This window comes from Nerophis lumbriciformis, linkage group LG04 (genome assembly GCF_033978685.3).
Source record: "Nerophis lumbriciformis linkage group LG04, RoL_Nlum_v2.1, whole genome shotgun sequence".
NCBI lineage: Eukaryota > Metazoa > Chordata > Actinopteri > Syngnathiformes > Syngnathidae > Nerophis > Nerophis lumbriciformis.
Window position 1 is genome coordinate 57659385 of NC_084551.2, and position 25078 is coordinate 57684462.

The 25078-nt window shown below is 39.1% G+C and overlaps 2 protein-coding genes across 3 annotated transcripts in view; both read right to left on the bottom strand.

The window, feature by feature from the left end:
- The window catches only part of LOC133604919 (IgGFc-binding protein-like), a 65230-nt gene extending 62901 nt beyond the window's left edge, over positions 1–2329 (bottom strand). Inside the window, exon 1 of the mRNA XM_072913085.1 lies at positions 2292–2329. The gene's annotated coding sequence lies outside the window, so the exon portion shown is untranslated. The remainder of the gene's footprint in view (positions 1–2291) is intronic.
- A 9145-nt stretch (positions 2330–11474) lies between these two features.
- Positions 11475–25078, bottom strand: part of LOC133605041 (WD repeat-containing protein 26-like) — a 29790-nt gene continuing 16186 nt past the window's right edge. For both annotated transcript variants that reach the window (XM_061958363.2, XM_061958371.2), the window contains exons 9-14: positions 23064–23183; positions 16314–16459; positions 15455–15533; positions 13888–14017; positions 13627–13821; positions 11475–11803 (exon numbers count right to left, since the gene is read on the bottom strand). In XM_061958363.2, coding sequence (XP_061814347.1) covers positions 11781–11803; positions 13627–13821; positions 13888–14017; positions 15455–15533; positions 16314–16459; positions 23064–23183 — 693 coding nt within the window. In that variant the 3' untranslated portion in view covers positions 11475–11780. The remainder of the gene's footprint in view (positions 11804–13626; positions 13822–13887; positions 14018–15454; positions 15534–16313; positions 16460–23063; positions 23184–25078) is intronic.

The following is a 25078-nucleotide window of genomic DNA, read 5'->3' on the forward strand; positions in this document are numbered from 1 at the left end:
TACGCTACAAACTACAGTACATCGTAAACATAACAACGGATTATACAACTTACTGGTCCATTGCCAATTGTCTTACATTAGAAGGCTAAGCTAGCTACACAACAACTTGAGCTAACATTACTAGAGTAACTTTAACACATTTTTAACCAACTTTTATTAGTAACCGTTTCATTGTCTCGCCATAAAAGGTTGGCACCGAGGCGGCCATTAAAAGTACTTTTTGGAAAATCCTTCTTTATTTTGCCAGAGGACGGCGCTGCTATCGTCTTACATTAGAAGGCTAAGCTATAAGCTAGCTACTACTGGGTACGCTACAAACTACAGTACATCGTAAACATAACAACGGATTATACAACTTACTGGTCCATTGCCAATTGTCTTACATTAGAAGGCCAAACTAGCTATACAACAACTTGAGCTAACATTACTAGAGTAACTTTAACACATTTTTAACCAACTTTTATTACTAACCGTTTCATTGTCTCGCCATTGCCATAAATAGTTGGCACCGAGGCAGCCGTTGAAAGTACTTTTTTGGAAAATCCTTCTTTATTTTGCCAGAGGACGCAATGCGATTGTCTTACATTAGAAGGCTAAGCTAGCTACACAACAACTCGAGCTAATATTGCAAACATATCATTCACACATTTCTAACCTACTGTTATTACTTACCGCTGCAAAGCAATAATTATAATCTGCAAATGTGCTGATGTTGAGTGTCTGTGCTGTTTGGAGCTCGGCAGGCTAGCCGTGTAATACTCTTCCACACCAGTAGGTGGCAGGCGTGGTGAAAACACTGACATGTCTGAAATATGCAAACTCATCCATAAATGTAGACGTTAACATGTCCTTTGTTCTCAATCATTCACCCGTCACGCACCATATCACCCACTCACCCATATTGGAGTCCTAGGTATTGGCCGACATTAATATCCATCCGATACGAGGAATGTTGGAAAAGGTTTGATGAAGTGAAATGAGTGAAAAACACCAACATATTTATTATTAACCGTCTGGAATGGCTGTCTTTAAAGTATGAGTGAGGTGGTAATTGTTTTTTGGGGGACACCTCGTGGTCACAATAATTCATGAAGTTAAACTCATGGTGCGGACACGTTTGTTACTGGAGACTTTCTAACACGCTCTTGCCTTCACAAAAAGCAAGAGAGGGGGAGAGAGAGAGAGACAGAGAGAGAGACAGAGAGAGAGAGAGAGAGAGAGAGAGAGAGAGAGAGGGGGGGGGTGTAGTTGGAAGAACTGAACTTTGAAAGAAAGGAAAATATACTTTATATATATATATACACAGTATATATACATATATATATATATATATATATATATATATATGTATATATGTGTATATACTGTATATATATATATACACACATACATGTGTATATATATGTATATATATATATGTGTGTGTATATATACACACATATATACACACATATATGTATATATATGCACATAAATATACACACACATAAGTGTATATACATATATATATACACACACACATGAATATATATATTAACACACATATATGTGTGTATATATAAATGTGTGTGAATATATATATATATATGTATATATATACTGTATATAGATACATACACAAATTGATATATACATACACACACATATATATATATATATATATATATATATATATATATATATATATATATATAGTATATATATGTATATATGTGTATATATATACACACATACATGTGTATATATATATGTATATATATGTGTGTATATATATACACACACATATATACACACATATATGTATATATATACACATATATATATATATACATACATAAGTGTATATACATATATATATATACACACACACATGAATATATATATATATATATATATATACTGTATATATATACATACACACATTGATATATACATACACATATACATATATACACACATATATATATATATATATATATATATATATATATATATATATATATATATATATACACACACATATATATATATCTATATACACACACACATATATATATATATATATATATATATATATATATATATATATATATATATATATATATATATATATATATATATATATATACAGTACACATAATACAAATAGAATAACAACATTGAAAGGTTATTATTCCAAATATTGCAGCTGGCATCACATCACATCACATCACAACACAACACAACACAACACAACACAACACAACACAACACAACACATGACATGACATCTACTGTACAAGCTACTGTACCTGCTATGAAGAGTCGCTGAGGAGACGACAAGAAGCAGCGACACTTTTATGCTGAGGAAAGACAAACATGTGATGGCTGAATGACAACTTTATTTAATGTTGTTACTGCTCTCAACACTCTACAATAACACATCCTATTCACCTCTTTCACCCGCAACTGCAAAGTCAGCATCGCTACAATTGGATATATATACACACACACACACACACACATATATATATATATATATATATATATATATATATATACAGTTGTGCTCATAAGTTGACATACCTTGGGAGAATGTATGATTTCTTGGCCATTCTTCAGAGAATATGAATGATAAGACAAAAACTTTTCTTCCACTCATGCTTAATGGTTGTGTGAAGCTATTTATTGGCAAACAACTCTTTTTAAATCAAAATGACAAAAGAAAGTACCCAAATGACCCTGATCAAAAGTTGACATACCCCAGTGACTTTGATCTGATAACATGCACAAAAGTTGACACAAACATGTTTGAATGACTAATCAAGGTTCCAATCCTCACCTGTGACATGTTTGTTTGGAATGAATGTGTGTTATTATGAATAAAAAACAATTATCATTGTAAAATGTTAAAAGAGTAAATGGTTTATGTTAAGCAAAGACATTTCTATTTACAAGCAAAAATAAAAAGTTCACCATGGTAGTAAAAACACAACATTTCAAGTTGACTTCAAATGATGAATTGTGTGTCATTGTATCCATTAAACATACAATTGTATTCAAATACACAAAGTATGTGAAAATAGCATCTAAACCTCAGTCTTAATTGAATCTTCATCTAAACGGAATGATGTGATTATGTCGGTCCAGAGTGGAAATATTAGTCTCTGGTTTTATTATGGTTAGTTTGATGCTAATGCTATTGTGTCCCAATAAAACTACACTCTTATTACTCATCCTCTTTGTGTTCAGGCTCAAAAATATAAGATCCAGGATCATAATTTGGCACACAGTAATCGTTGTTGTCTCTCACAAAGTCTGCATGATTAGCATTGTTGTTGACGGGGAAGGGATCTGTGGTTCTTCCTCTACATCACAAGCATTATCTCTCAAAATGTCTCGGGAATCTCCGAGATTGATACTATTTTGATCATATCTATTTATTCACAGACTATGTAAGTCATGAATCCGATACATATAATGATATCTTCACTCTGCTGATACTTTCAGTCAAATTGTTATCATTTCTTCTGGTCCTGAAAGTATTTGTGCTTAGAAATGAGACGGTTGGCGGAACGCAAGGAGAAAGAGAGAGGCGGTGACACTTTCCCAGGTAAACCCAGAAGGTAAACTTCACAGCAAGATGACAGAAACAATACACGCACTAATCTCTCTTTCTTGACCTGCTATTTACCTTTCGGGACGTTGGCAGAGGTGACAGCAACTGTACAATACTTTGTCATCACAACAGCTGTCAATGTAAACACAAGTCAAATGAACATTTGTCACGTTTTAGTCTTATCGTCTTAGAGCTAAACTTATATTGTTGTACTGGTTTGTAATTTAGCACTTTCATATATATGCAAATGGCAAAAGTTGTGATGAATAAAGTCTATTAAAATGAAGAAGTAGAAAAGGCAATTCCTGAAGAATTAGCGTGAGAACGTTCCAATGTTGACCTTGAACTGAAATGCTAACAGGATGTTAGGGCTAACGTAGAAAAGGTTTGAAAGTTGAAACAGAAAGTTAAAATGTTTGAGAGGTGAAGAGCAGAAGCTCTACTGAAATAGTTAGGAGAGTTAACATACTCCAAGAGATTACCAAGTAACATAAACTATATATTTTAGTTGTAAATATATCACGTTAGCTAAAACGCTGCCATAGAAACTCAGCGTGCTAACAGCTAGCATACTTGCAACGTGGCGCCAAAGAAAAGGAATCAATGATTATTAGGTTTACAATGTAAAATGTTAACTAAAATGCCAGAAAAAAAAACCTTAGCTTGCTAACATTAGCATGCTAACATTAGCATGCTAACAGATGAAGAGCCAACACACTTCTAAGACGGAGGCAAGTAAAGAAATACATGTTTATTAGGTTAGAAAATATGAATAAAAATGCTAGCATAAAACATTAACATGCTAACATTAGCATGGTAGCAATGAAACAGCTATCTTACTTTTAAGACGGCACCAAGTAACAACATTTATGGCTATTAGGTTAAAAAGTGTGAAATTGGCTCAAATGTTAACATAAAATGTTAGCATGCTAGCATTAGCATGATAACAGCATACCGTACTTCGAAGATGGCACCAAGTAACAGAATCCACGGTTAACAGGTTAAAATTGGGGATGTCCGATAATGGCTTTTTGCCGATATCCGATATTCCGATATTGTCCAACTCTTTAATTACTGATACCGATATCAACCGATATATACAGTGGTGGAATTAACACATTATTATGCCTAATTTGGACAACCAGGGATGGTGAAGATAAGGTACTTTAAAAAAAAAATGAATTAGATAAAATAAGATAAATAAATTAAAAACATTTCCTTGAATAAAAAAGAAAGTAAAACAATATAAAAACAGTTACATAGAAACTAGTAATTAATGAGTCAAATTACCTGTTAAAGGTTAGTACTATTAGTGGACCAGCAGCACGCACAATCATGTGTGCTTACGGACTGTATCCCTGCAGACTGTATTGATATATATTGATATATAATGTAGGAACCTACCAGAATATTAATAACAGAAAGAAACAACCCTTTTGTGAGAATGAGTGTGAATGGGGGAGGGAGGTTTTTTGGGTTGGTGCACTAATTGTAAGTGTATCTTGTGTTTTTTATGTTGATTTAATAAAAAATTAAAAAAAATTTTAAAAAAACGATACCGATAACAAAAATACCGATACTGATAATTTTCGATATTACATTTTAAAGCATTTATCAGCCGATAATATCGACAGGCCGATATTATCAGACATCTCTAGTCAAAATGTACAAAATTTGCAAAAAAGCTAGCATAAAACGTTAGCGTGCTAATATTAACTTGCTAAAATTAGCATGAAAGGCGAGCATACATTTAAGATGGCGCCAAGTAACCAAATCCATGACTTTTGGGTTAAAAGGTACAAAATAAGCACAAATGCTAGCATAAACTGTTAGCATGCTAACAGTAGTATTATAACAGGTGAATATGTAGCATACTTCTAAGTAACAAAATCCATGATTATTAGCTTTAAAATGTAAAGAAAATGCTAGTATAAAACCTTAGCGTGCTAATATTAGCACACTGATGTTAGCATGCTAGCAGGTAAAAGGCTAGCATGCTTTTAAGGAACGGAATCCATGACTATTAGGTTAGAAAGTAAGAAATGAGCTAAAATGCTAGCATAAAACGTTAGCATGCTAACAGAGGAACAAGCTAGCAGACATTAAATAAAATTCCTGAGCTGAACATTTTGGTGTCGGAACTAACACCAGCGGTTGAAAAATGTGGGAATTGTGGAAGTTATAAAAATGTCCCGTTCATTTCAGTAGGAACTTCCTGGAAATTTAGGGAAAAGCGGGATTTTTGTGTACTAATTGTTGAAAAGGAGATCACACAATTCCTGAACAGGCTGAATATTCTCAAGTTGGAACGTTTCAATCAGATAAAAAAATGTTGGAAATTTGAAAAATGGCCCATTCTTTTCCATGGGAATGTCATGGAAATGTGGGAATTTGGGGAAAAGAGGGATTTTTTTGGTGAAAATGTTAAAATACTTGAATTTTCTGAATGAGTTCAAATAATTGGTGTCAGGAATTTTTCAAATGGGTGGAGAAATGTTGAAGTGATAACATTTTGAATTGAGAAATGGTATTACGGAATTTCGGGAAAAACCGGCAATAAGGACCCATAGGGACTTGGCGGGAAAAGGCAATTATTTTGCAAATGTGCGAGAATTTTACATCCTCGTTGGGAGAAAAAAATGGAGAATTTTAAAGCCTGAATCTTTATTTCAAATATGATTAGAGGACGATACAGAACAGCACAATCACTTCTGTAACAACACAGCCGAGGTCACATGGCCTCTGCAAGCATGACGAACGTCCCGCTTCGGCTTCTGACTGTGCGAGAAGTTGCAAGTACGGAAAGAAGAAGACGTGTGTGTGTGTGTGTGTGTGTGTGTGTGTGTGTGTGTGTGTGTGTGTGTGTGTGTGTGTGTGTGTGTGTGTGTGTGTGTGTGTGTGTGTGAGTTATTGTATTTCTAGCCTTCTTGAGACATGAAGAAGGAAAAGTATCTTCCATATGAGGAGGTGTGAACAAGTGATGACATAAATCACTAACATTGCATCTAATAGACAATGTCTCTTTTGCACCCCTGCTGGTCAACATGAGGGTGGGCCCAAAAAAGGAGGCATTTTTCTAATCGCTTTTAAAAGTGCTCCCCCTCTGGTCAACATATGAAATAACAAGTGTGTGTCAACATTTGAAGTGCTCCCCCTCTGGTCAACATATGAAATAACAAGTGTGTGTCAACATTTGAAGTGCTCCCCCTCTGGTCAACATATGAAATAACAAGTGTGTGTCAACATTTGAAGTGCTCCCCCTCTGGTCAACATATGAAATAACAAGTGTGTGTCAACATTTGAAGTGCTCCCCCTCTGGTCAACATATGAAATAACAAGTGTGTGTAAGAAATTGAAATGCGCCCCCTTCGGCCAAAATTAATTTTAAAAAAAAAATATATGTATATAGAGACATACTGTAATAACTTGAAGTAAATAATGAAGATTAAAAACTAACTACAAACAAAACATTAAATAAATAAAAATAAAAGCAGTCTTTTTCTCACAATGTGTAGATCTTTTTCTTATAAAATTGTGAACAATTTCTCATATTCTTTCTGTTTCTGTAATATTGCAATATTTTCTTGTAAAATGATGACTTTTTTAATGTAAAAGTATTACTTTTTAATGCAAAACTGTGACATTTGTCATATAAAATTCTGACTTTTATCACAATATTGCCAATTTGTTTGTTGTTCTAGTAAAATAGTGACATTTGTTGAGTAAAATGATGACTTTTGTCATCATTTTGCCAAGTAAAATTCAGATTATTATTATAATATTGCCAACATTTTAAAGTTTTCTTATAAAATAGTGACAATTGTTGAGTAAAAATTACGACTCTTTTCATAAAATGGCCAACATTTTAAGCTTTTTCTTGTAAAACTGCGACTGTTGAGTAAAATTCCAACTTTTATCATAATATTGCACAAATGTTCACTTTTTCTTGTCATATGTTGAATTGCGTTAAGTAAAATGAGGACTTTTATTAAAATACTAATTCTAAGTTTTTCTTGTAAAATTCAAACTCATTTTTCTCAACAAGCTTGTTTATATTTGCATAGTATGTATATATTATTAATGATGTAAATACATTTCTTTATAAAGGCTGGTCCTAAAGAGGGAGGCTTCTTTCTCATGAAGGTAACAAATACAAGTGTGTGTGTGGGTTGTGTGTGTGTGTGTGTGTGTATGATCAGTGAGGATGTGGATCATCAAGTATCAGCTAGGGTTGCCACATCCCAGCAGACACAAGATGTTGATACAAGGTTGATGAGTGGTTTGAGTTAAGTACACGTTGTTTGTTTTCTCCCATTTAGAGTTCCTCTAATGTTATTTCTTCAAGAACAGAGAGATTATTTTGTAGGGCAATATCTGTCATGTATACATTCTACTCAGTGGCCTAGTGGTTAGTGTGTCCGCCCTGAGATGGGTAGGTTGTGAGTTCAAACCCCGGCCGAGTCATACCAAAGACTATAAAAATGGGAGCCATTACCTCCCTGCTTGGCACTCAGCATCAAGGCTTGGAATTGGGGGTTAAATCAGCAAAATGATTCTGTTGGAACTAGGGATGATGTTTGACAAGAAATGATCGAGTTCGAGCCCATTATCGAATCCTCGTATCAAACCGATTCCTTATTGATTCTCTTATCGAATCCAGATAGGTTGTTACAAAAGCTCACTTTTATTTTATAAGAAAAAAATAAAATAAAATAAATAAATACATATTGACTGTTACCCCCTTAATATATATATAGACTGTTACCCAAAGTATATTAAGTGGGATTTTTCAGAAAAACATATATATACAGTAAGACAAAAACAACCTGTCTCTGTGATCACTATAGGTGTATAAATAATAATATAGTGTTAAATAAAATCAGTCCCTTGGGCACAAAACTGAAAATAATACAGCTCTCCAAAAAGTGCACTTATGCTGCTATTGGAACATACTAACTACACACACAGGCAGACAGCTAACAAACAATCCAAGACGTCTAATAAAGTTCCAAAGCAGATTAATCCATTTAGGCTCTTTATTGTTGTTGATCTTGCTGTTATGATCTGATGTTGGATCATAGTTTATTTTGGGTTTTGAGTCACTTGTGATATAAGTTATGTTTCAGCACTCCTGTTTTGTGTTGTCATGGTTACTGATTGTTTTCACCTGCATCTGATTAGTGTTCGGGACTCACACCTGTTCCCGGGCACTAATCAGAGAGCTATTTAGTCCTGCTTTTTCCCGTCACTCAGCCTGGTGCTTTTGTTTGCTTTACGCAACTGTCACGTTTATTCCTTGTGTCCGTAAGCTAAGCGTTGCCTTATGCCTTCCCTGTGTGTGCTATTCCGTTAGCTTTCCTTGTGCTAGGCACGCTCTCCTTGTGTTCGCTTGTTTTGTTCGTTTCTATTTTCGTGTATGATTTATACAAATAAATCATTTGTCCTACCTGCACGCTGTCTCTGGAGTTCCTGCTGTCCTCACCGGAAAAACAATCGGCATAATCATGCCTCCTCGCTAGCAACGCAACAGAAAAGCACCAGCCTGAGTGACGGGAAAAAGCAGGACTAAATAGCGCTCTGATTAGTGCCCGGGAACAGGTGTGAGTCCCGAACACTAATCAGATGCAGGCGAAAACAATCAGTAACCATGACAACACAAAACAGGAGTGCTGAAACATAACTTATATCACAAGTGACTCAAAACCCTAAATAAACTATGATCCAACATCAGATCATAACACTTGCTTTGTCTTTTCCTATCTTTACTTTTGTGTTGCACTGGACTCTTATTTTGTAAAACTGAAATACACACAATGATAAATGTATAAGCTATGTGATTCAATTAACATACTGAAATGTAATACACAATATGTCAATATTAGCTTCACACAAATATACAGTACTATCATCAAACAAATACTGCTGAGTGTTGAAACTATTTCGATGGTGGAAATACACGACTGGCAGCCATTTGAAGTCCTCAAAACATCCATTGAAACAGTGCACAAAAATCATTTTTCAATAAACATCTTAGTATCAAACTTAAAACACTTTCCACCTTAATATTGAGTTACATAAACAAGTTAAACAGTTTACTTACAGACTTATCTTTTCCAAGGCTTGTAAGAGCTCACACAACTTGTCTACTTCTCAATTGTCTCATCAACTGACTGGACTAACATCGTCAACCTGGAAGTGCCCAAACTAATGAGGTGTAGTATTTTCATATGGCCACAAGGTGTCAGTAAGAGTCTACAATCAACATCATAACATTGTCCATTAGGGATTCCAATAAAGAACCAACTCTTTTTCTTTACTATAGTGGCCTCGATAACGGGAACCGGTTCTCAAAAAGGGATTTGAGTCCATGGAATCGGTTCTTTTCTTATCGAACAACCGAGAGAAACGCTTTCCAACATCATCCCTAATGACACCTTGTTGGTTGGAAAATGAGCACATTTCAAATCAAGCTGACTTTGATTAAATGTTGCTGAAGGTCATCCATCACCTTGTTTCAATGTTGCTGAAGGTCATCCATCACCTTGTTTCAATGTCTAGTGGCTGCTGGGAAGGAATCAACTTCTTTCATGTTTGACAAATGACAGAAAAGCAGTAAAAACATGTTTTGTTCAGGTGGAAATAACCAATTCTGCGACAGCAACACACTTTGTACACCTCTGCCAGCACAACACCCGCTCTGGACTAACACGCGCACGCACACACACACACACACACACACACACACACACACACACACACACACACAAAGCTGCCATTACACTGCCGGAAATACTTAACTAAAATGACACAGTTGTGGCACACCTGTGACACAATTGAACAGTGCACACCTGTGAGACAATTGAACAGTGCACACCTGTGAGACAATTGAAGAGTGCACACCTGTGAGACAATTGAACAGTGCACACCTGTGACAGCAGTCTTCTTGGTGCTGTGACGCAGGTGAGACCTGAAAAAGCCAAATGAGTTCACCTGTGCCCGCCCCCTCATTATAAAAGGTAAGATGCCTTTCAGGAAGAGCACTCCCAGACAATAAATAGTGTATCAAAACAAGACAATAGAACTTAGAACAAACAATTTGATGACGTCATGTACAGTATTTACTTTGGAGAGTCAACTTGTACTCTTATCTCCTTCCAGCAGCTTATCCATATTTTCATGGATATATGTTCAGATATTGTTGTAACATCCATTCTGCTTCAGTGTGGTGCAGACGAGCAGTGCTACGCTCCCTTGTCGTCTTGATGATTTCTTTCTTTGATTCCATCAATATCATTCACTACTTATTTCTATAATTCTTCTTTACACACACGCTTCACCTTCCCATGTTTGCAGGAACAAAGTATATATATATATATATATATATATATATATATATATATGTGTGTACATATATATATTTTTTATGATTTTATATATGTATATACATACATACGTATGTATATATATGTGTGTATATATATTTATATACGTATACACATACATATATATGTATATGTGTGTGTGTATATATGAATATATATATATATATATATATATATATATATATATATATATATATGTGTATATACACACATTTATATGTGTGTATATATATATATATGTGTGCATATATATATGTGTGTGTATATATATATACTTGTGTATGTGTATAAATAGATACACGTCACAAGCAGATGAAGCCTACAAGGAGGAGTGTAGGAACCCACACCAGGAGACAGAAAAGGTGCAATGACACCATCAAACACGTCATTTTGTGCGATCCTGCGTTAGAAATACTAGAAAGTGAAAACATGAAGTCTCTTCTGTTAAACAGACGATGTTTTACACACACACACACACACACACACACACACACACACACACACACACACACACACACACACACACACACACACACACACACACACACACACACACACAAAGTAAATAAAGGGTGTGTGTGTGGTAATAAATAGGTGGTCCTACGTGACGAGCCAATCAGGAGGCGGACGTCAGAGTGTGAGCGCCATTAATGCGATCCAGGTCAGCATCGCTGTGACATCCTGAAGGTGCTGGTCCCGCCTCCAGGAAGCAGCCGTCCAATCAGCAGAGCTTCTGCCATTGCAGTGTCAACAGAGTCTGGGCATCGTCACGGCAACGTAAACAAACATGACAACACTGATCAGCTGTCCATGACGCAACAATCTGACAGGACCAGAAGAGGAGAGACAAAGATGGATGTGGTTTATATTTACACTTCATTCATCATAAATAAATAAATGATAAATGGGTTATACTTGTATAGCGCTTTTCTACCTTCAAGGTACTCAAAGCGCTTTGAGACTATTTCCACATTCACCCATTCACACACACATTCACTGTGATATCACTGTCTAGCTCTTTTTTATCACTGTGATATCACTTTCTTATCACTGTGATATCACTTTATATCTCTTTCTTATCACTGTGATATCACTTTGTATCTCACTTCATCACTGTGATATCACTTTGTGTCTTTTTGTATATCTTTGGTATCACTGTGATATGACTTTGTATCATTTTGTATCTCTTTGTCATCACTTTGATATCACTTTATCACTGTGCTATCAATGTGATATCACTTTATTATCACTGTACCTCTTTACTGTGATATGACTTTGTATCTCTTTGTTATCACTGTGATATCACTTTGTTGTCATTGTGATATCACTGTGATACCACTCTGATAAAGTGATATTGCAGTGATATCCCAGTGATAGTGATATTTGATCTGACTTTATCACTGTGATATCACTTTATCACTGTGCTATCACTCTGATATCACTTTGCATCTCTTTGTTATCACTGTGATATCACTTTGTTATCACTGTGATATCATTGTGATATCACTCAGATACCAAAGTGATATTGCTGTGATATCCCAGTGATAAAGTGATAGTTGAGCTCACTTTGTTATCACTGTGATAACAAAGTGATATTGCAGTGATATAACAGTGATAACAAAGTGATATTTGATCTCAGTTTGTTCTCACTGTGATATCACTTTGCATCATTGTGTATCTCTTTATCACTGTGATATCACTCTGTATCTCTTGTTATCACTGTGATATCACTCTGTATCTCTTGTTATCACTGTGATATCACTCTGTATCTCCTTGTTATCACTGATTTTACTCTGTATCTCTTTGTTATCACTGTGATATCACTTTATAGCTCTTTACTGTGATATCAACATGATTTCACTTTGTATGTCTTTGTTATCATCTGATAACAAAGTGATATTGCAGTGATATACCAGTGATAGTGGCATTTGATCCCACTTTGTTATCACTGGTATATCACATTGCATCATTGTGTATCTCTTTATCACTGTTATATCACTCTGTATCTCTTTGTTATTACTGTGATTTTACTCTGTATCTCTTTGTTATCACTGTGATATCACTTTCTATCACTGTGATATCACTTTGTGTCTCTTTGTTACCACTGTGATATCACTTTCTATCACTGTGATATCACTTTACTGTGATATCACCATGATTTCACTTTGTATGTCTTTATCACTTTATCACTGTGATATCACTTTATACCTCTTTACTGTGATATCAACGTGATTTCACTTTGTATGTCTTTGTTATCTTCTGATAACAAAGTGATAATGCAGTGATATCCCAGTGATAGTGACATTTGATCTCACTTTGTTATCACTGGGATATCACTTTGCATTATTGTGTAGCTCTTTATCACTGTAATATCACGCTGTATCTCCTTGTTAGCACTGTGATATCACTTTGTGTCTCTTTGTTACCACTGTGATATCACTTTGTGTCTCTTTGTTACCACTGTGATATCACTTTGTGTCTCTTTGTTACCACTGTGATATCACTTTGTGTCTCTTTGTTACCTGTGATATCACTTTCTATCACTTTATACCTCTTTACTGTGATATCACCATGATTTCACTTTGTATGTCTTTGTCATCACTGTGATATCACTTTGAACCTCTCTACTGTGATATCACTTCTTACCATTGAGTCCCTCTGCCTCCTGGACTTCCAAAAAAGGGGCGGGGCCCCAGACTCTGACGGTGCCGTCATCGGAGGCGCTGGCCAGCAGTCCGGGCAGGACGGGGTTCCAGGTGACACAGTTGACCGTGCGACTGTGCCCGCTCAGCTCGGCGATGGGCAGCTCACTGCGGCGGTGCCAGATGTAGACCTTGTGGTCTGTGGAGGGACACAGCAGTCCTCCTCAAGTCCCAGCATGCTGCGCCAACTTCCTGTGGTACTTGCCTTCACTGCCGCTAGCGATGAAGTCTTCATTGTGGCCTCCGAAGCAGGAGTGGATGGTGTAGAAGCCTTGGGTCACTCCCTGGTACTTCCTCACCAGCACCCGGTCCTGCAGGTCCCACAGGTGCACGCCCTGCAGACACCCAGTATCAGCATTACTAGCAACTATAACCATACTGAAGCACCATGAGTCCTTAATGCCAACCAAGGGGGGTTCATTAATAGCTCAACATGTATCCATGAAAGTAAGGAGAAGCTGCTGAGATACCATAGAAGTCCACTCTCCGACGTAAATACTGTACATTAGTATTCCTTTATAAGAAGTCGTTGTGTGGCCAAAAAAGAAGTGGTACTCAGGTGTAATACTCTTTTCCACCACTTGTGGCAGTAATGACAAACAGAAGAAGTTTCTTAAGCACAAAAAATAGGACTAAAGTGGTGAAGTTGTATTTTCATTTGCACAGAACCAATTTACTGTAACTCCTAAGTTGAGCTCCTGCTCTGTTTACTTGCTATAATAATAATACCACCTTAACATGTGACAACCAAACAATTATACACCTATTTAATAATACCACCTTAACATGTGACAACCAAACAATTATACACCTATTTAATAATACCACCTTAACATGTGACAACCAAACAATTATACACCTATTTAATAATACCACCTTAACATGTGACAAGTAAACAATTATACACCTATTTAATAATACCACCTTAACATGTGACAAGCAAACAATTATACACCTGTTTAATAATACCACCTTAACATTTGACAAGTAAACAATTATACACCTGTTTAATAATACCACCTTAACATTTGACAAGCAAACAATTATACACCTATTTAATAATACCACCTTAACATGTGACAAGCAAACAATTATACACCTATTTAATAATACCACCTTAACATGTGACAAGCAAACAATTATACACCTATTTAATAATACCACCTTAACATGTGACAACCAAACAATTATACACCTGTTTAATAATACCACCTTAACATGTGACAACCAAACAATTATGCACCTATTTATTAATACCACCTTAACATGTGACAACCAAACAATTATACACCTATTTAATAATACCACCTTAACATTTGACAACCAAACAATTATACACCAATGTAATAATACCACCTTAACATGTGACAACCAAACAATTATACACCTATTTAATAATACCACCTTAACGTGTGACAAGTAAACAATTATACACCTGTTTAATAATTCCACCTTAACGTGTGACAAGTAAACAATTATACACCTGTTTAATAATACCACCTTAACATTTGACAAGTAAACAATTATACACCTGTTTAATAATACCACCTTAACATTTGACAAGCAAACAATTATACACCTATTTAATAATACCACCTTAACATTTGACAACCAAACAATTATACACCTGTTTAATAATACCACCTTAACATGTGACAACCAAACAATTATACACCTATTTAATAATACCACCTTAACATGTGACAAGCAAACAATTATACACCCATTTAATAATACCACCTTAACATGTGACAACCAAACAATTCTAGTACCTGAGTGGCCACATTAAGCAGAGCAAGTCGTCCATCCTTGGAGACGGTGAAGGACATGATGGGATGATCTTCCTGGACTCTGCAGGCAAACATCAGACAAATACTGACTTTGGGCAAAGATTACAGTACTTTATGTTTTACTGCTGCTGTTGTTTGTTTTTTTGTGTACTTGGATGATGACAATATTTACAAATACTTCCATGGCTGCAAGACAAGTTCAAGGAGAAGATGACAAAAACATCCTTCCAAACGTCAGCTGCTGTCAATTTCATCAGATATTCAACAAGTGGATACCAAAAGTAATCTATTACTGACTGTACCGATACCATACTGGTATTAGAGCCTTAAGTATCGCACAGGATATCACACACAAGTAAAAACACTGTAGGACTGCTTGTATCGCACATGATATCACACACAAGTAAACAATCTGCATGACTGCTTGTATCGCACATGATATCACACACAAGTAAACAAACTGTAGGACTGCTTGTATCGCACATAATATCACACACAAGTAAACACGCTGCAGGACTGCTTGTATCGCACATGATATCACACACATAAACACACTGCAGTACTGCTTGTATCGCACATGATATCACACACAAGTAAACACACTGCAGGACCGCTTGTATCGCACATGATATCACACGCAAGTAAACACATAGCAGGACTGCTTGTATTGCACATGATATCACACACAAGTAAACACACCGCAGGACCGCTTGTAACGCACATGATATCACACACAAGAGAACACAGCGCTGGACTGCTTGTATCGCACATGACACGCAAGCACACACTTGTGTATGTAGTATGTTATCAATAAGTGGGCGGAGCTAAGTAAGTCATTTACATGTTCCTGTCGGTCAGGTCTTCAAAGTTGTATCCACGTATGCGCTGGTGCGTGTCGGACGCCAGGACACTGCGCTCGTCGCTCAAACACCACAAGCACTGCACCCGCACGCCTTCCCAGGAGTCCAGCAGGTTCCCGTCCAAGTCCTGGGGGACAGAGGGACACAAGACTTGTGGAATGATGAGATGATATTGCTGAATAAGGTCTACCACGTGGACTCGGGACAGTCCGGAGGCCTCCTGGACCAATCAGAGAGAATACAATCTCCTCAATGATTGGTCCATATATATATATATATATATATATATATATATATATATATACACATGTGTGTGTACATCTTATATTAGTGTAATGGCTATATAACTAATCTTTTTTTTTACAATATCCACAAAGTTGAGTGAGCAGGTGGTGTTATGTGTGACATGTGTGTGTTGACTTTGCACCATGACTAGGGAAGGTTGTTTAGATTGGGTCATATTAGTGAATGTTGCCCATGATTTCATACAGAGCATAATTAAAGGCCATCGACCTGAACTACTCACGTTGTCCAGCAGATGATGGCAAAATTACGATTGTCAGACTTTTGAAATTAATGCAAGATTCTTTATTAAACTGACGACGCCTGGCGGACCAAATTGGAGATGTCAGAGAATGACCTTTTCCCATTTGTAAGCCTTAAAGGAGCAGTAGAGTATAAAATCAAGTTGACTTCATATGATGAATTGTGTTTCATTGTATCCATTAAACATATCCAATTGTATTTACAATACACAAAGTATGTGAAAATACCATCTAAACCTCACAAAATGCCACCAATTCAGTCGGCCATTTTGAATTTTCCACGCCAAATATCTTCGGCAATTTCCGTAGATTCTACGTCCGTGTAGTAACACTTCTGCACTCTGACCACATTATTAGGGCAGTCATACTGGAAACTAAGAGATGTGCTGTGTGTGCATTCACAATCCTTATGTAAGACAGGAACACTTATCCATCCATCCATTTTCTACCGCTTTCCCTTTTATTATTTCATGCATTCCAAATGGTAAATAAATATCTAACAGACAAAGGGTCCTCTCATTATACTCCCTGAAAACATCCAGAAAGCACCAACTATACTCCGTTTACATGTCGTGACCTGAAAATGAACCAAATATGAGTGATATTGTTATTATAAGTGCTAACGCAGACAGACTATTTTAGCGGCGCATTGATAGTAGTGAGCTAATGCTAGCTTGCGCTGCTATTGTTGACACACTAAGGCTGCTTCTGCTTGGTCTCAAACTTGCTAAAAGTCCTTTCCAGGTTATAATTAATGCATCGCACACCTGCTAGTAGACAAATGTGGCCATGGTCCCACAGGCTGCTCCACTTTCACAATGGCCAAAAAGACGTAACTGCTGAAACTTTTGCTAACTCTTCATGAGGATTGTGATTGAATCTTCATCTAAACGGAATGATGTGATTATGTCGGTCCAGAGTAAAAATATTAGTCTCTGTATGATGCTAATGCTATAGTGTCCCAATAAAACTACACTCGGCTTCTAAAACGTATCGCTCATCCTCTTTGTATTCAGGGTCAAAAATATAAGGTCCAGGATCATAATTTGGCACACAGTAATCGTCTCTCACAAAGTCTGCATGATTAGCATTGTTGTTGATGGGGAAGGGATCTGTGGTTCTTTCTCTACGTCACTGGCATTATCTCTCAAAATGTCTCGGGAATCTCTGTGAGATTGATACTATTTTGATCATATCTATTTATTCACAAACTGTGTAAGTCTTTAGGTGTCATAAATCAGATACACATGATAACATCTTCACTATAGAGGCAACTTGTTTTTACACACTACTGATACTTCGAAGAGACATGAGCGGACGTACCGTCATGTGAAAGGTTTTACCATAAACATGAGGGTGTGCACGTATCAACAGAGTTGTGTGTGTGTGTGTCCCGACGGGATCACCACCTTATCCAGAGAGCTATGTCCACCCCAGATCCCACCTCACTCCTACCCACTTCTCCAAAGTGGGCTGGCTCAGGGTGGAGGACAGAGTAAAACAACTTGCACTGAGCCTAGTCTATAAAATCCGCTACACCTCCCTGTACTGAAGTACATGTCAAACTACTTCCTTAACGTAAATGACCGCCATAACCACAACACCAGGGGGAGTTCCACTTACCACGTTAAACCCAGATTCCGATCTAACAAAGGTCTTAACTTATTCTCTTTCTATGCCACATCAATATGGAATGCGCTCCCAACAGGTGTAAAAGAAAGTGCATCTCTATCCTCCAAAAGCGCACTAAAACAACACCTCCAGGCAACTTCAACCCTAAACTAACACCCTCCCCGGATTGTAAATAATCAAATGTAAATAATCAAATGTAGATACTTTTTCTTATGCTTTCTGATCTCTCTCTCTCTCTCTCTATGTCCACTACTTGCTGTACATATCCTACCAAGTCAGTCCTACACTGTTTCAATGTCCATTTCTCTGATGATACAATTGTTGATGACTGAAGTGATGATAACAATCAAGCCTAACCCCCCCCCCCACATCCCACACCCCGGATTGTAAATAATGTAAATAATTCAATGTATATACTCTGATGATCATAATCTTGTGTGATGACTGTATTATGATGATAGTATACATCTGTATCATGAATCAATTTAAGTGGACCCTGACTTAAACAAGTTGAAAAACTTATTGGGGTGTTACCATTTAGTGGTCAATTGTACGGAATATGCACTTCACTGTGCAATCTACTAATAAAAGTCTCAATCAATCAATCAATGGAGTCTTGTACTCCTGGCAGGGTTACCCAAGCCGAACAGGTCGAAAGGTAGAGTCCAGACTAAGAGTGATCCCGAAGACCTCAACGGTGGAGCAGGCAGAAGATGGTAGCAGTGAGAAGCACCACAATGGCTGTAAAAGCGGACAAAGGCTAAGGGAGCACACCCTGACAGAAAAGCAAGCTGGTGGCGGCACGCTTTGAGGCGGTTTCCCAAAAACCTGGATTCCGGCAGCTTCCTGCAGTTGTAAGAAAATGCCGGTTGTCTAGGGTCTCCCTTGCCACTGGAACCATCTCCTTACAATCAAGGCAGTGGCGTTGGGAAAAGCGCACCCCTCATGACACTCTAAAAACCATCATTGCGCAGGTATCTTCTTTACCTGAGTCTCCGACCTCAATAGTCTGGCGGTGATAGAGCGTCCAGTAACGGGGGCAGGTTTGAATGAGCTGGAAGCTCTTAGCTGGAACTCTGAACGTCAGCGGCACAGGACAACGGTCGTTAGCAGCTGGGATTGAGTGGCAGCTGTTTCCGGCAGACTCCTGTGCGTCTGAGCAGCCCCTATTTAGGGACTGCACTGCTCACCCCAATTGGGGAAAGGCCTAGAAAAGGTGGCCTAAAGATTGCCCACTCAGCACAGTACCCGGACAGGAAGCCGCACCTGTCAGGACATTCCATTACGTGGTCGAAATATAAAGGTAATACCATTTAGAATTGCAGCATGGAACATAAGGACACTCCTGGATGCCAGTCCGGACAGACCACAGCGCAGAACAAAACTTGTTGCCAGCGAGCTAAAGCGCTACAATGTGGATGTGGCAGCACTCAGTGAGACCCGACTCCTCGAGGAAGGCTCACTCAATGAAGTAGGAGAGAATTATTTTGGAAAGGATACCCCATGGGCGGACCACACCTTCACGGAGTTAGTTTTGCAATCAAGAACAGCCTTCTGCTCAAGCTCATAGAATCACCAGTGGGTGTCAGTGAAAGGCTCATGACTCTTTGCATCCCCCTTGCAAAATGCAGACATGTCACTTTGGTAAGTGCCTATGCACCAACTCTGCCATCCAATGATGAAGAGAAGAACTGCTTCTACCAGCACACTCGATGACATCCTCAGTCACATCCCGAGGAGTGACAAAATCATGCTGCTTGGTGATTTCAATGCAAGAGTCGTAAAGAACTCGCAAAACTTGAATGGTGTGATCGGCGCCCACGTCATTGGAAAAGTCAACCCCAATGGCATGAGACTCCTTAGTCTCTGTGCGGAACATGATCTTACCATCACAAACACCATCTTCCAACAAAATAACAAATATAAGGCATCCTGGATGCATCCCAGGTCCAAACACTGGCACCTGATCGACTATGCGATCGTGAGGAGGGCTCTCAAGCACGTGCTCATTACAAGAGCTAAGCGAGGGGCAGACTGCTGGACCGACCACCGTATGATTCTGACAAAGGTCAGAATGCATGTCCGGCCCCTAGCACGTCATGGTGGCCCAAAGAGGAAAGCACTCAACTGTGCCAGACTCTCCAGCAGCGACACCCGTGACAACTTCCGTCGCTCCCTAGCTGAGAAGCTGGCAAACATTGAGCCGCTGATCACCTCAGAGTGTGAGATGGATGAGAAGTGGACCTCTCTATCCACCCTCCTCTTTGACACTGCACAGGAATGCACAAGACACACAGAGCCACCCTGAACAACCCACAGTCCCATAAAAAGCAATGGCAAGCCATTCATTCTGAGGACCAAACAACTCTCAGAAAACTGCAAGATGAGTGGTGGATCTCAAAGGCCAATGAAATCCAGTCTCACGCTGATAGAAATGATATGCACAGTTTCTATGATGCAGTGAAAACCATCTACGGCCTCAGAAACTGCTCCCTGGCACCTGTTAGATCTGCTGATGGAACATCTTTAATCAAGGGTCAGGCTATGATAGTGGAGCGGTGGGCTGAACATTTTAACACCGTGCTTAACCAGCCCACCCCAGTGGACCCAACTGTCCTTGCAGAGCTACCTGAACATCCTAGCTTGCCAGATCTCGACCTCCCCCCAACCTTCAAAGAAATCCTGCATGCAGTCAAAACCCTGAAAAATAATAAATCCCCTGGACCTGACAGCATCCCGGCTGAACTTCTCAAGGAAGGAGGCTACCTCTGTATACGGACACTGCATCTCTACATTTCAGAGGTGTGGAGACGAGAGTGTGTCCCGCAGCAGTGGAAAGATGCCAACATCGTGACCATCTACAAGAACAAAGGAGACAAATCCATCTGCTCCAATAGTAGGGGTATCTGTCTGTTGGCCATTGCTGGAAAGGTCCTTGCCAAGGTCATGCTTTGCAGACTCATCCCCGCAATATCAGAACGGGTCACCCCAGAGTCGCAGTGTGGTTTTCGGAAGGACAGGGGGACAGTTGACATGATCTTTGTGACATGTCAGCTCCAAGAGAAATGCTGGGAGCAGCACAAGGACTTGTTCATTGCCTTTGTCGACCTTTCATAGGCATTTGACACAGTGAACAGGGACCTACTGTGGCAAGTCCTAAAGAGATTTGGGTGTCCACCCAAGTTTCTCACAATCCTTGAACAGTTCCATTCTGGGATGATGGCCCGAGTGTTAGTGGAAAGACACAGCTCAGAGCCCTTTGGTGTGAAAACTGGAGTGAGGCAGGGCTGTGTGCTGGCTCCAGTTCTCTTCCAACATCTTCCTCGCCTGTGTCACAACACTGCTACGCAGGAGAATGGAGGAGCAGGCTAGAGTTACCATAGACTTCAGGCTTGATGGTAACCTGTTTAACATCAGGAGGCTACAGGCAACTACCAAGCTGACCTCGGAGACCATCATTGAGCTGCAATACGCCGATGACTGTGTTCGGTCGCCCATACACCAGAGGCTCTGCAAAACATCCTCTCGGCAGCTGTAACTGCATATACCAGAATGGGAATGATGATCAACACCCAGAAGACAGAGGTACTCTGTCAGTCCAGTGCTGACCTCCCACAAAATCCCACAATAACCCTCACAGCAGCAGGGCAACAGCTGCTCACAGTGCCCACCTTCAAATACCTGGGGAGCATAACGTCTGACACCTGCTCAATGGATGACGAGATCCAGAACCGCCTCAAGCAAGCATCAGCATCTTTTGGTCGTCTAAGGAGAAGGGTTTTTCAGAACAGCAACCTCAAACTCCACACCAAAGTGCTGTTCTATAGACCAGTATGCATCACTGCATTACTGTACGTATGTGAGGCATGGACTATTTACAGTCGCCTTCTGAGAAGCCTGGAGACCTTCCATGTAAGATGTCTCCAGAAGATCCTTGGCATCACATGGAAGGACAGAGTGCCGCACACAGAAGTGCTGGAGAGGGCAGGCAGCTGCAGCATAAAGTCCATCATGACCCAACATCAACTCAGGTGGTTGGGGCATGTCATCCGAATGCCCAGTCATAGACTCTCACACAGAATCCTTTATGGTCAGTTACACCAAGGCCAACGCAGTGTTCGTGGGCAGAAGAAGCGGTTCAAAGACCAAATGAAGACCACCCTGAAGAGATGCCAGATCAACTCCTCTTTACTGGAGGAACTTGCTTCCTGCCGAGACCTCTGGCGCTCCCACTCCTCACACGGAGTGGATTATATAGAGGAACAGCGCACACAACACCGTGCAGCAAAGCGTGCGAAGAGGCACGCTTGCCAAGCCACCCCTGCTCCCCCCAGCACCTCCTTCACATGCCCGGTCTCTAACCGCATCTGTAGATCCAGCATCAGACAGTTCAAACATCAGCAGACTCACAAATAAAAGAAGATGGTCATCATCGAATCGATGAACCATAAGCAAGCAAGTGTGTGTGTGTGTGTGTGTGTGTGTGTGTGTGTGTGTGTGTGTGTGTGGGTGTGTTTGTGTGTGTGTGTGTGTGTGTGCTGCCAATATACTCACACACTGGTAGAACTGGCCTCTCTGCCCACCCGTGATGAAGCGCTTGCCATCTGGATTCCACGCCACACTGGTGAGACTGTCTTCGTGTGACTGACTCATCTTGGTGCGTAACTCCCCCGTCTGCACCACAGCACACACAACACGGCGTTAACGACAACTCAACGCTCCAGTAATATCAAACATTTATCAGATGGCTGTTTCCAATCATTTCTACAACTCTTATTTGTTTGTGATGTAGTGATTGGAGCACATACTTGTTGGTCACAAAAAACATTCATGAAGTTTGCTTCTTTTATGAATTTATTATGGCTCTACTGAAAATGTGAGCAAATGTGAGGGTGAAAAGTATACATACAGCAATGTTAATATTTGCTTACATGTCCCTTGGCAAGTTTACCTGCAATAAGGCGCTTTTGGTAGCCATCCACAAGCTTCTGCTTGAATTTTTGACCGCAAAATTGGTGCAGTTCAGCTAAATGTGTTGCTTTTCTGACATGGACTTGTTTCTTCAGCATTGTCCACAAGTTTAAGTCAGGACTTTGGGAGGGCCATTCTAAAACCTTCATTCTAGCCTGATTTAGCCATTACTTTACCACTTTTGAGGTGTGTTTGGGGTCATTGTCCTGTTGGAACACCCAACTGTGCCCAAGACCCAACCTCCGGGCTGATGATTTTAGCTAGTCCTGAAGAATTTGGAGGCAATCCTCCTTTTTTATTGTTCCATTTAAAGCAGCAGTTCCATTGGTAGCAAAACAGGCCCAGAGCATAATACTACCACCACCATGCTTGACGGTAGGTATGGTGTTCCTGGGATTAAAGGCTTCACCTTTTCTCCTACAAACATATTGCTGGGTATTGTGGCCAAACAGCTCCATTTTTGTTTCATCTGACCACAGAACTTTCTTCCAGAAGGTCTTATCTTTGTCCATGTGATCAGCAGCAAACTTTAGAGGAGCCTTAAGGTGTGGCTTCTGGAGCAAGGGCTTCCTTCTTGCATGGTAGCCTCTCAGTCCATGGCGATGCTTGACTGTGGACACTGACAACTGTGTTCCAGCAGCTACCAATTCATTGCAGTCCTGCTTTTTGGTGGTTCTTGGTTGCCTCTTGATCCTCCTGACCAATTTTCTCTCTGCAGCAGGTGATAGCTTGCGTTTTCTTCCTAATCGTGGCAGAGACAAAACTGTACCATGCACTTTATATTTCCCAACAATTGTCTGCACAGTTGCTCTTGGGACCTTAAGCTGCTTTGAAATGGCTCCAAGTGACTTTCCTGACTTGTTCAAGTCAATGATTCGTTTTTTCAGATCTGTGCTGAGATCCTTTGACTTTCCCATTGTGGCGTTTGCAAGCGAGTCTAATCACTGCATCACATGAGTCCTATTTAAATGAGCTCAGAGAAGTCAACAATCATAATTACTCACATGAAGTTAAGAGGCCATGAAGCTACTTTGATTTGATTGTAACTTTTCTACATCACCAACATTGATCATGTATGTTGCTGTATGTATACTTTTGACCCAGCCGATATGCTCACATTTTCAGTAGAGCCATAATAAATTCATAAAAGAAGCAAAGTTCATGAATGTTTTTTGTGACCAACAAGTATGTGCTCCAATCACTCTATCACAAAAAAATAAGAGTTGTAGAAATGATTGTAAAGTCAAGACAGCCATGACATGATGTTCTTAACAAGTGTACGTACACTTTTGTCCACCACTGTATATTTTATCTGGTGTGTACCTGAAAATTGTGTTAAAAATGTAGCATGGTAACATTAGCATGCATCAAGTACCAAAATATGATTGAGGTGTAGACCAACAAAATCAGCAAAAAAAAAACTAGCCTAGCCTTAACATGATAAAAATGGCACGATTACAGTTAGCATTAGTGACATAGCAAAATATACGACACTGAGGTGTACACCTGCACAAATGTTAATGTTAGCATGCTAAAATGCTAGCTGTAACATGCGTCAAATTCCAAAATATATTACTCTGAGGTGTACCTGAAAAAAT